Source organism: Dictyostelium discoideum, assembly GCF_000004695.1.
Source record: "Dictyostelium discoideum AX4 chromosome 3 chromosome, whole genome shotgun sequence".
Lineage (NCBI taxonomy): Eukaryota > Evosea > Eumycetozoa > Dictyosteliales > Dictyosteliaceae > Dictyostelium > Dictyostelium discoideum.
Window position 1 is genome coordinate 2,460,348 of NC_007089.4, and position 12,500 is coordinate 2,472,847.

The 12,500-nt window shown below is 23.9% G+C and overlaps 7 protein-coding genes across 7 annotated transcripts in view; 3 read left to right on the forward strand and 4 right to left on the reverse strand.

Annotated features, from left to right (window-relative positions):
* Positions 1-1,001, forward strand: part of DDB_G0279699 (HAM group protein) — a gene marked incomplete at both ends in the record, with an annotated part of 1,974 nt that extends 973 nt beyond the window's left edge. The window contains one exon of the mRNA XM_001732941.1: positions 1-1,001. This exon is cut by the window's left edge and continues 973 nt beyond it. Coding sequence (XP_001732993.1) covers positions 1-1,001 — 1,001 coding nt within the window.
* A 344-nt stretch (positions 1,002-1,345) lies between these two features.
* On the forward strand, positions 1,346-3,803 carry DDB_G0294609 (hypothetical protein; the record flags this gene model as incomplete). Its single annotated transcript, XM_001732942.1, has 3 exons — positions 1,346-1,473; positions 1,714-2,001; positions 2,126-3,803. The coding sequence occupies 3 exons, from the start codon at positions 1,346-1,348 to the stop codon at positions 3,801-3,803; spliced, it is 2,094 nt and encodes a 697-aa protein (XP_001732994.1).
* A 146-nt stretch (positions 3,804-3,949) lies between these two features.
* DDB_G0279701 (hypothetical protein) lies at positions 3,950-5,074 on the reverse strand (the record flags this gene model as incomplete). Its single annotated transcript, XM_636515.1, has 1 exon — positions 3,950-5,074. One exon carries the CDS (start codon positions 5,072-5,074, stop codon positions 3,950-3,952), a length of 1,125 nt encoding a protein of 374 aa, XP_641607.1.
* A 722-nt stretch (positions 5,075-5,796) lies between these two features.
* prpf4B (DYRK family protein kinase) lies at positions 5,797-8,508 on the forward strand (the record flags this gene model as incomplete). Its single annotated transcript, XM_636516.1, has 4 exons — positions 5,797-5,813; positions 5,905-7,611; positions 7,714-7,982; positions 8,066-8,508. 4 exons carry the CDS (start codon positions 5,797-5,799, stop codon positions 8,506-8,508), a joined length of 2,436 nt encoding a protein of 811 aa, XP_641608.1.
* Positions 8,509-8,665: 157 nt separating this feature from the next.
* On the reverse strand, positions 8,666-9,415 carry DDB_G0279705 (hypothetical protein; the record flags this gene model as incomplete). The annotated part of the gene is made up of 2 exons (XM_636517.1): positions 8,666-9,099; positions 9,184-9,415. The coding sequence occupies 2 exons, from the start codon at positions 9,413-9,415 to the stop codon at positions 8,666-8,668; spliced, it is 666 nt and encodes a 221-aa protein (XP_641609.1).
* A 518-nt stretch (positions 9,416-9,933) lies between these two features.
* Positions 9,934-10,587, reverse strand: DDB_G0279707 (hypothetical protein; the record flags this gene model as incomplete). The annotated part of the gene is made up of 1 exon (XM_636518.1): positions 9,934-10,587. One exon carries the CDS (start codon positions 10,585-10,587, stop codon positions 9,934-9,936), a length of 654 nt encoding a protein of 217 aa, XP_641610.1.
* Positions 10,588-11,379: 792 nt separating this feature from the next.
* DDB_G0279709 (hypothetical protein) lies at positions 11,380-12,135 on the reverse strand (the record flags this gene model as incomplete). The annotated part of the gene is made up of 1 exon (XM_636519.1): positions 11,380-12,135. One exon carries the CDS (start codon positions 12,133-12,135, stop codon positions 11,380-11,382), a length of 756 nt encoding a protein of 251 aa, XP_641611.1.
* Between the last annotated feature and the right edge of the window lie 365 nt (positions 12,136-12,500).

Genomic DNA, 12,500 nt, shown 5'->3' on the forward strand with positions numbered 1-12,500 from the left:
GTGGACAATTAGCAGAGATTCAAACTGATGGTCATAGTAGAAAAGTTACACGTCAAATCAAAAGAAAGTATGAGGAGATGAATCATATTCAAAAGGGAATCGATGAAGATCATTCAAAGTTATCAGCCATCGAGAAAGAACATGAAGAGATCACAAAAGTAAAGAATATCAATGTGATTGAATTGGGTAAATTTGAAATTGACACTTGGTATTTCTCCCCCTATCCAGAGGAATTCGCCAAGTGTGATAAACTATTCCTTTGCGAGTTTTGTTTAAAGTATATGAAAAAGAAGAAAACATTGAATAGACATAAATTGAAATGTGATCTTCGTCATCCTCCAGGCAATGAAATTTACAGGTCAGGAAATATATCAATGTTTGAAGTCGATGGTAAAAAGAACAAAATCTACTGCCAGAACCTCTGTCTATTAGCTAAACTCTTTTTGGATCATAAAACATTGTATTATGACGTCGAGCCATTTCTCTTTTACATTATGACCGAATGCGATCAGCGTGGGTGTCATATGGTTGGATATTTCTCCAAAGAGAAGGATTCTCCAGATGGTTACAATTTAGCTTGTATTCTCACATTGCCACCCTACCAAAGAAAAGGTTTTGGAAAACTATTGATCTCCTTTAGTTATGAACTCTCTAAAAAGGAGAGTAAAGTTGGTACACCAGAGAAACCTCTTTCAGATTTGGGTTTGCTCTCTTTCAGATCGTATTGGACTCAAGTACTCTTGGAGATTTTAAGAAAACATAAAGGTAATCTATCAATTTTAGATATCTCAAATATGACCTCAATTAGAACTGAAGATGTAATTAGTACTCTACAATCTTTAAATTTAATTAGATATTGGAAAGGTCAACATATCATTTCTGTCACACCAAAAGCAATTGAAGAACATCTCAAAGTTTATTCAAAACAAACAACTAGAATAGATCCAAAATGTATTCATTGGGCACCTTTAAATCCACCAACAACAACTAAAAAACGTTAAATAATAAAGATTTTTTTTTTTTTTTTTCAATTAAAAAATAATGTATTTAAATACATTTATTTATATATTTATTTTCTTTTATTATTGTTTATTAATCAAATCATTTCAAAAGTTAAAGTTTTTAGGGGGAATAGCTCCACAATTCAAAATTTTCCCTCTTTTTTTTTTTTTTTAATTTTTTTCAAAATATTTTTTTTTTATTTTTTAAATTTTAATTTTTTTTTTTTTTTCTTTTCTCAAACAAATAAACAAACAAATTAACAAATAAACAAATAAACAAATAACTTTATAAGAATAAAATACATACATACATACATATAAGCAAATAAATAAATAATAACAATATGTCTACAACAGAAACTGTTCAAACTATATTGGACTGTTTAAAAAAGACAGTTTTAGAAGAAGGTAATTCAGTAAATTATAGATGGATTTCTGATCAATTTAAAATTCATCCAGATGTCTCAAAAGAGTAAATAGCTTAATTTGGTTTATATATATATATTTTTTTTTTTTTTTTTTTTTTTTTATTGTTATTATTATTAAAAATAAAATACTTAACTAATCAATATTTATTAATATTAATATTAATAATTAATAATTACAATAATAATAATAATAATAATAATAATAATAATAATAATAATAATAATAATAATAATAATAATAATAATAATAATAATAATAATAATAATAATAATAATAATAATAGGATATTATCATATTTTTATAATAAAAATAAAGATGTAATCTCACCAATATTTGTATTATCGGGTGTATTAAAGGAACATCCAAATGTAATAACATTTATACTAGCATCAAATGATAGTTTGGAAAGTTCAAAACAAAAATTTAAATCATTATTTAGTGAAAATATTTATAGTATTTCAAATGGTAAATCGTTACCAAAAGATCCATTAAATGTTATCCAATTAAGTTATATAGCATTTAAAGATAGATATAGGAATATTGTTGCATTAGGTTCTGATTATTTTAATAAGTATGTATTTAATATTTAATATATTTAATATTATAATTTTTAATATATTTAATATATTTAATATTTAATTTTAATTTTTATATTTTTTTTTAAAAAAAAAAAAAAAAAAAAAAAAAAAAAAAAGACAAATACCAATAAAATCAAAAACATTTAAAAAGAAAGAATTAAAGAGAGCATTACCAATTGCAGTTGAACCAACACCATATAGACATCAAGCACTACCAAAACCAGCAATTTTACCAATAACATCAGCTCCAATTGGTGCAAAGAAACCAGCAGCAACAACACAAGGATCATTAAATAGTTTCTTTTCAAAAACAGCAGATGATGGAAAATCTGGAAATGAAGCAAAAGTTTCACTTTTTTCAATGTTTACAAAAGATGAACCAAAATCATCAACACCATCAGTTAAAAAAGAGGATACAACTAAAAAATCAAAGAATATTTCAACTAGTAGTAGTAGTAGTAAAAAAGCAGCTGCTAAAAAGAAAGACTCTGGTAGTATCAATTCAATTATTAAAAAGAAAAAGAGATCATCTTCAGATAGTGAAGATGAAAGTGAAAATAGTGAAGATGATATAAAATTACCAAGTTATAAAAGAAATAAAAAAATCATTCACAATGATAGTGATGATAGTGATAAAGAAGAAGAAGAAGAAGAAGAAGAAGAAAAAGGACCATCATTCATCTCTAAAAAAAGACAACTATCATCATCATCCGATAGTGAAGATAATCATAGTGATAATGAATCAGAACAAAATATTAAAAAACAAAAACTTGAAAAAGAACAACAATTAGAAAAAGAACGTTTAGAAAAAGAGAAAAAAGAAAAATTAGAAAAAGAGAAAAAAGAAAAATTAGAAAAAGAACGTTTAGAAAAGGAGAAATTAGAAAAAGAGAAAAAGGAGAAATTAGAAAAAGAAAAATTAGAAAAGGAGAGACTAGAAAAAGAAAAATTAGAAAAAGAGAAAAAGGAGAAATTAGAAAAAGAGAAAAAAGAAAAAGAAGAAAAAGAACGTTTAAAAAAAGAAAAAGAAAATTTAGAAAAGTTAAAATCAAAATCAAAATCACCATCAAAAGAAACCTCTAAAAAAGAAAAAACTATTTTTGTAAAAGAAGAAGAAAAAGAAGTTAAAAAAGAAAAAGAAGAAAAAGAAGTTAAAAAAGAAAAAGAAGAAAAAGAGGAAGAAGAAGAAGAAGAGGTAATTGAAAAACCAATTAAAAAGAAATCTTCAACTCCAATTCCAACTCCAACCAAATCCTCACAAAATAAATCATCTTCAACTCCAACTAAATCACCAATTCAAAAGAAAAAATCAATAATTAAACAAGAAAGTGATGAAGAAATGAAAGATCAAGAACAAGAGGATGAAGAAGAGCAAGAGGAAGAGGTAATCAAAACAAAGAGACCTGTAAAGAAAAATAAAACAATTGTTGAAAGTAGTGATGATGAGGAAGAAAAGGAAAAAGAAAAAGAAAAAGAAAAAGAAAAACAAGTTAAATCACCAAAATTATCAAAAAATGCAACTATCACATCTTCAATTGTTAAACCAGCTGCTCCAGTTGTTAAACAACGTGCTGCAACTTCACCAAAATCAAAGGTTAAGGAAGAACCAGTTAAAAAGGAAAAGGATGAAGATCAAGAAGAGAAAGAAGAAGAAGAAGAACCTGTTGCGGAAAAGAAAACAAAATCTAAATCCTCTCCAAAGAAACCTACTGCCTCTAAATCCAAAAAGAAAGCAGCACCTGAACCTGATAAAAAACAAACAAATATCATGTCTTTTTTCGCTAAAAAAGAGTAAATGTTAAATACATAATCATTTTTAAAAAAAACAAATAAAAAACAAAGTAATAAGAAAAAAAAAAAAAAAAAAAAAACCAATGGTATTTTGTTAAATGAAAAAAGTAATGTTATATTTTTGTTTATTTTATTTTATTTGCGAGTAAGTTACATAATTCCACACCATGATTCACCTTCCTCATCTTTTTTATTACCGTTGTTATTCTTTGAGGATCTTGATGAATTATTATTATTATTGATATTATTATTATTGGTATTTACTTTATTTCTATTATTATTTTTATTATTGTTGTTACTATTAGTATTATTACTACCAGCACTGAATACTTGAGGTAATGGAATTGGAGTTGGTGAAGTGTCAATTACTTCTTTTGTATGGAAGGGTATACCCCAATCTGGTGAAAGTGAAATAATGAGTGGTTTATTATCTTTTAGAAGGATGAAATCTTTTTCATATCTATATCTCAAAACTGAATCATCATTTTCATCGTCAACCCTTAAAATTTCTTCGCTATTATCCAATAAGGTTTTACTTGAAGATGAAGCTTGTTGTTGTTGTGGTTGTTGTGGTTTAAAAAGAAGATTTTCTTCCTCAAATTCATTGATTTTAACTTTTTTAAATAAATTATTTGAATTGGATGATTCTTTACCTTTACCACCAAAACTATTCTTTGTATTTAATAAATCATCCATAACATTTTTTTTGAACCTTTTGACTTTAAATAAACAACGATTAGAACTTTTGTATTGAATTCTACTTGAAAAATAATCGAACCATGATTGGTTTATATAAATATCTTCAACTACTATTGGTGGTTGTTGTTGTTGTAAATTATTATAATTGCTGTTATTATTTATTATTCTTTGCTTTGTGTGAAATGCACAATAGAATGCTGAACGAATAACTTCATTAGTTGCTACGTCGCAAGATAATTCTTTTTGAAAATCACTAATGGTTGGTACATGTAAATTTATTAAATTATCTATGGCAACGTCATATATATAAGTATATGCTTTCCAACTATCACTATTATAAGTTAATACAACATCTTTATCTAAATTTTGGGTTTGTAAGCTTTGTAATAATTGTTGTTGTTGTTGTAATAGTTGTTGTTGTTGTTGTTGGTATTGTTGTTGTTGTTGTTTTTGTTGTTGTTGTTGTTGCTGTTGTTGTTTTTGTTGTTGTTGTTGTTGTTGTTTTTGTTGTTGTTGTTTTTGTTGTTGTTGTTGCTGTTGTTGTTTTTGTTGAAGATTTTGCTTATTGTGTCGCATATTTTAAATTTTATTACAAATTTTTTTTTTTTTTTTTTTATATATATTGGCCAAAAAATAAAAGAAAAGATAATAAGTAATAAAAAAAGAGTAGCAAAAGAAATATGAATGTGTGGAACGCTTTTTTTTTTTTTTTTTTTTTTTTATTTCGCTTTTTTTTCAATTTTTTATTAATTTTATTTTTTATTTTATTTTTTTTTGAATTATTTTTATTTAATTTTAATTTTTATTTATTTTATTTTATTTTTAATATTAACCAATTTTAAATTTGATTTTAATTGAAACAGATCCTAAAGTTTTGAAAAGGATAAATAGATATTATTTAAATATTTATATTAATTCATTTATATATATATATATATATATATTTTTAATTTTTAATTTTAATTTTTTTTTTTTTTTTTTTTTTTTTTTTTTTTTTAAATAAAAAAAAGTTTAATAAATTTTTTTTTTATTTTTTTTATTTTTTTTTTTTGATAAAATTTTCATCAGTACACTGGCCAATTTTTAGAAATAATTATTTCTAAATTAATATTAGTAAATCATTTAGTGTTTTTTTTTTTTTTAATATAACAACATTAATACTTTATTTGTATTAATCATTTTATACATTACATTTTTTTTTTTTTTTGGGAAAAAATTTAATTCCATACTAATCTTTTTTTTTTTCTTTTTTTTTTTCTTTTTTTTATTTTTACCCAATAAAAATTTAAATCAAAAAAATGGTCATAGAATCAGAGTAAGTAATTGTTAGAATGGCCTATTATTATTATTATTATTATATTTTACTAATATTATTCTTTTTTTTTATTTTTTTTTATTTATTTTAGGATAAATGATAAAAAAAGAGGTTTAGAATCATCATCACCAACAATCAATGACCCAAAGAAAGTAAAAGTTGAATCACCATCATCAGGAAAAGAAGATGGTGAGGTTGATGAAGTTACATCATCTCCAGCATCAAGAGAAACATCATCTTCAAAATTAATGTCACCCTCTAAAAATCAATCATCATCGTCTTCAAGGTCATATCATGATAGTAATAATGGTTATAGAAGAAAAGATGAAAGATATAGTTCTTCAAGATCATACGATAGGAATTACAGAGATAGAGATATATCAAGAGACGGAGATAGAGAAAGAGATAGAGACAGAGAAAGGGATAGAGACAGAGACAGGGATAGAGACAGAGATAGGGATAGAGATAGAGATAGAGAAAGAGATAGAGATAGAGATAGAGATAGAGATAGAGATAGAGATAGAGATAGAGATAGAGATAGAGAAAGAGAAAGAGAGAGGGATAGAGACAGAAATAGCCAAGAAAGAGGTTCAAGAAATTCTCACGAAAGAGATTATAGAGATAATAGAGATTATAGTAGAGATAGTAGAGATAATATGGATAGTAGAGATAATAAAAATGGTAGTAGACAATCCATTAACAACAATACTTTATCATATGAAAAACAAGCTGATAGAAAAGATGAGGTAAGAGTAAAAGATAATATCAGTGTAAATGATGATAAAACAAATCATGGAGAAAACTTAACAAACGAATCAATAACTGCCACATCTACTAATGAACCCACTAAACCAGCTGTTATCATAGAAGAAGATGAAGAAACTAAAACAAAGAGAATCCTCGAAGAAAATAGATTGCAAAGACAATTGATTATGGAAAAATATAATAAAGAACAACCTCAACCTATCACCTCTTCCTTATCTACAACAGAGAAAGAACAGAGTAATACAAATACAAATAGTAACTCAACACCAGTGGCAACAACAACAACAAGCATTCTTGCAAAATCACCATCAAATTTAGAGAATCAAATTGAAGAAGAGGATGAATCAATTATTATTGAATGGAGAAAAGACCAAAACTCTGAAAATTCTTCAGCATTTAATGACAATAATAATGATGAATCATGCTCTTCTGAAGAGGATTTGAAAAAGAGAGGTAAAATCAAAGAGGAGGATATTAAAGCTAAAGATAAACCAATAACAACAACAACAACAACAACAACAATTAATAATGTATCAATTAAATTACCACCAAAACCTGAGCCTATTAAAGCTAAAACATCAGCACCAGTTTTTGATATGTTTAGTGATTCACCATCTGATGAAACTGATGAATCAAATAGAGACCTCAATGAAACCAATGGTGGAGGAGTTATGGTCGATGCAAATATTGTTGTTAATCCATCAATTAATTTATCAGATAATTGGGATGACGCTGATGGTTATTATAAATTTAGAGTTGGTGAAATTATGGACAAGTATCAAATATTCTCTCCAATTGGTTCTGGTGTTTTCAGTACAGTGGTATCAGCAAAAGAAACTAAAACTAATGAAGATGTAGTCATAAAAATCATTAGAAATAGACCTTCAATGCATAGATCAGGTTTAAAAGAAATTGAAATCCTTCAAAAAATTTCTAATACTCCAACATCTTCAAATCAAAAATCTCATTGTATTCAAATGAAAGATCATTTTAATTATAGAAATCATCTTTGTATTGTTTTTGAACCTATGAGGTATGTACACTTTAATATATATATAATTTATAAATTATTTCATATATTTTTTTTTTTTTACTAACATTTATAATTTTTTTTTAAATTTAAATTTATTTTTAGTATGAGTTTACATCAATTAATTAAAAAGTATGGTAAAGATATTGGTCTTAGTTTAAATGCTGTTAGAGTTTACGCTAAACAATTATTTTTAGCTTTAAAACATATTAAAAATTCAAAAATTTTACATGCAGATATTAAACCAGATAATATAGTTGTAAATGAAGCAAAGAATACTATAAAGATTGTAGATTTTGGATCAGCTGGTGAAATTCATGAATCTGAAATTACACCTTATTTAGTTAGTAGATTTTATAGAGCTCCTGAAATTAGTAAGTATAATTTTATAAAAAAAAAAAAAAAAGAAAAACAAAAACAAATACTAATTTTTATTTTTATTATTATTTATTATTAGTATTAGGTCATAAATATGATTATTCAATTGATGTTTGGAGTGTTGGATGTTGTTTAGCTGAATTTTTTACAGGAAAATTCTTATTCCCAGGTAAAACCAATAATGATATGATTAGATTATTTATGGAATATAGAGGTGCCTTTAGTAAAAAGATGTTAAAGAAATCAGAATTTGTATCAAATCATTTCAATGAGAATCTAGTATTTATGAAACAAGAGATTGATAATATTGAAAAAACTGTTAGAAAGGTTCCACATGATATCACTAAACCAACAAAAGATATTCTTCAATTTTTACTTCCAAAAAATGTCTCTATTCCTGACCAAGATATGAAGAAATTAATTCAATTAAAAGATTTAATTGAAAAATGTACAATCTTAGATCCAGAAAAAAGAATTACACCTTTTGAAGCTTTAAATCACGAATTTTTAAAACCATTTTAAGAAAAAAAAAAAAAAAAAAAAAAAAAACAAATAATAAATTATTAAAGTTTTATTTATGTATATACATGGATAGGATAGATAGATTTTATTTAAATTTTTATTATTTCTTTATTATTTATTTTTTATTTTTTATTTTTTTATTTTTTTAATTAATGTTTTAATAATTCTTATTAATCAAAACATGATGACTAAGAATTGCTTTAGTTACTCTTGAAGATGTACAGAATTTTAATTTAATGCAAGCTTGAGTTGGATCCTCTTTACTCTTGATAAAAGATAAAATCATTGGAACATATTGTTGTACAAAACCTTGGCATTGGGTTGGATCTTTTTCAAAAGCAATTTTACAGAAATCATCCAATTCATTTTCAATCTCTTCAATGGTTTTATTTGATTGAATGTACTCTTCTAATTTAGTGGCAACCAATTTACAAATTGTACATTGTAGAGCATCATCTTCATTTCTTTTTGGTTTAACTTGTTTGGATGGCGATGGAGATGGGGTTGGTATTGGACAAGCTTTAATCTCTTGACAAATTTTTTCTGATGGTTCTCTATTAATAATTAATTGAATAATATCTTTTGTATATGCTTTTAAAAAAAAAAATAAAAATATTAAAATCTTTGCACTTGAATTTTTTTTTTTTTTTTTTTTTTTTTTTTTTTTTAACATACCTAAAACAATTGATCTACAAGTTGATTTATAATCTTCTCTTGGAATGATTTCACAAACTTTTTCAAGAGAGTTTGAAATATAAGTTTCACTTCTATTTTGTTCAACGAAAACTTCTACCATTGTTACTAAATAATTACAAACATCACATTGGGCAACTTCATTTGAGGAAACAATACTATTACCCGAAATTGCAATTAATATTACAATGATTACAAATAAAAATCTAAACATTTTTTTTTTTTTAAACAACTTTTTATTTTATTTTTTTTTTTTTCTAAACAATTTTTTACTTTTTTTTTTTTTTCAAAAAATTAATATGGAAATGAAAATTAATAACAAAAAAGAAAAAATAGTGGAGATAAAAAAAAATAAATTGAAAAAATAAAAATAAATATAAAAAGAAATTAAAATTAAAAAAAAAACACTTGGTATGATTCAAATAAAAATAAAAATAAAAATAAAAATAAAAATAAAAATAAAAATAAAAATTAAATAAAAAAAAAAAAAAATTAAAATTAATTAAATTTTAAATGATTTAACCCCTTTCAATTTTTCATTTCCAAATTTAACTAAACAATAATTACAAATTTTGTTTCTATTAATAGTTTCAAATTTAATGAAATAAAAAGTTAGATTAAAAAAAAAAATATTTTATTCATTCAAACTGTTTTCATTTCATTTTTTATGAGATATTAGTTTTAAATTTTTATTTTTTTTTTTTTTATTTTTTTTTTTATTTTTTTTTTTTTTTAATCGGTACAAGATGCTTGGAAATCGAGATCATCACAACCAACTAATTCATTAGTTTTACAATAGTGATCACCTTGACAAACAGTGGTATATGCAGCACCGTTACAGAAATATTTTTCTTGGAATGTTTTACCATTAGCTTGACCAGTTAAAACAGTGTTATTGAAAAGGAAGTTAAAGTTGAGGGTATCCATTAAAGTGCAAACTTCAAAACCTTGTTTATTGTAGATATAAAATAACATTGTTTGTGATGGAAGTTCATTTACATTATATTTTGAAACAGAGTAATAAGCACCAAAGAAACTAGAATAAGCACAATCCGATGTAAAGGTTTCCTCAGCAATGAGATCACCTTGTTCACAATCACCATTTGATCTGAATTCAAGTGTCCATTCAGTTGAGCTAACATCTTTAACTTTTAAGCATATATTATTCAAATCATCTGGACTAATTAACGGAATAAAATTTGGGTGTGGGCACTGGCCTGGGTGAAAATTATAGCAATTACTTGGGTCATATCCAAATCCAATACCACCTCCTTCTTTTTGACATTGTGCATCAAAAAATGGGGTAAAGTTGATAGTATTATTTTGTGAACTAACTGATGCAACTAAGAAATAAACTAAACATAAAAGAGATAATAAAAGTTTCATTTTTTTTTATTTTTTTATTTGATCAAAACAGATTGCAATGGTGAAAAATGAATTGTTTAGAAAATAAAAAAAAAATAAAAAAAAGTGGGTTTTTATAAAAAAAAAAAAAAAAATCAGAAGGTTCCATAGAATGACGTTTTTTTGATATTTTTCCCAACCCAAAAATATCTGAAAAAAAAAAATAAAATAAAATTAAAAAATAAATTAAAATTTTAAAAAAAATCTGATTGGGTTTGGTAAAAACATCATTACTATTTTAAAATAATTATTTAAAAATAACTTATAAAAACGAGTAGAAAACAGGAAAAAATCATAATTTTTAAAATAATATCTTTTAACCAGGTATTTATTTTAAAAAGATTCATAAAATTACTCTTAATTAAATAGTCTTCAAATAATCAAAAAAAAAACAAAGATGAAAAATATATCTACTAAATAATTAATCCCAATTTTTTTTTATTTTTTTATCTATTTCCTTCTCTTTTTAAGAAATAGATAAAATGAGATTTTTAATTTTTTTGAAACTATTATTTATTTTTTTTTTTGTATTAAAATGAGTTGTTCTTAATAAAAAAAAAAATAAAAAAAAAAAAAAATTTAAATTAAAAAAAAGATAATAATTATGTAGAAAATTGAAATCTCTAAAACAACCTGATTTTTTTTCCGAAATTTCATTTTTTTATTTTTTTGAATATTGAACCCATTTATCGAATTTAATTAATTATATAAATATAAAAAAAAGTGAATTGATAGTTTTTTTTTTTTTTTTTTTTTAATTTTATTTATCATATTTTAATTAAAAGAAAATGATGACCATTTACTATATCCATCTTTCATTAAATAATCTATTAAATCATCTTCATCAATTGGATCATAAGTATCATTTGAAAATTCAATAGTGAATGGTGAGTTAACATAGGCTGGGACAAAGAAATAAGATTCTTGAGCTCCATCACGTTGATAAATTTTCAAATCTGGTGAATCTTTAATCATTGAACTCTTTATTTGTGGATCACTTGCTGCGTCAACTTTGAATGCATATAATAATACATTTTGATAAACTGTATAATCACCAGCAGTAAGAGTCTCTGTAAAAGTAGTAGTAGTTTCACTATAGCTTGTACTTGAATAACCAAACTCGGTAGAAACTTCAAAACTTGTTTCACATGCACCAATGGAACCACCAACACTTGCTTTAACAGATGTTGAAACACTAAATGTTGAAGAGTAACCTGTTTTTTTTGAGAATTCATATTGTTGAGTACCAACAACAGTTTGAGAAGAGACAAACTTTCTAAAACATGCAACTGGTTTAACTTGAACTGGTAATTTCAAATTACCAATTTTAAAAGTTTCATTTACACAATCGGAACCAGTTTCAATAAATACCATAGAGTCTGGATTTGTTTGAAGTTTCAAATGTTTATCAATTTGAAAATTAGTTTTAACTGTTGATGATTTTGGAATATTCCATTTTAAATCGGTAATTGAACTTGAAGCACCATCAACTGCATCTGTAATTTGTGCGTTAACAGTAGTATTTGTCATGATATTTTTTTATAATATTTATTTTTATTAAAACAATTAATTATTTTTTTAATTTGGAATGATATTTTATTATTTTTAAAAAAAAAAAAAAAAAACTTTAAATACTAAAATTTTCCATTTCTTTTTTTTTTTTTTTTTTTTTTTTTTTTTTGTAATTTAAATATAATATAATTTAATGTGTTAATGATATGTATGAAAAAAATTGTTAGATTTTATAAAAAATTACAAGCACTTTTTCAGTTAAAATGCTCCTTCACACAAAAAATCAGTTATTTTCACAATTTATTTTTTTTTTATTTTTTATTTTTTTTTTTTTAAAAAAATTTATTTTTAAATTTGTGGTTAAGAAATCGATCTGAATCCAG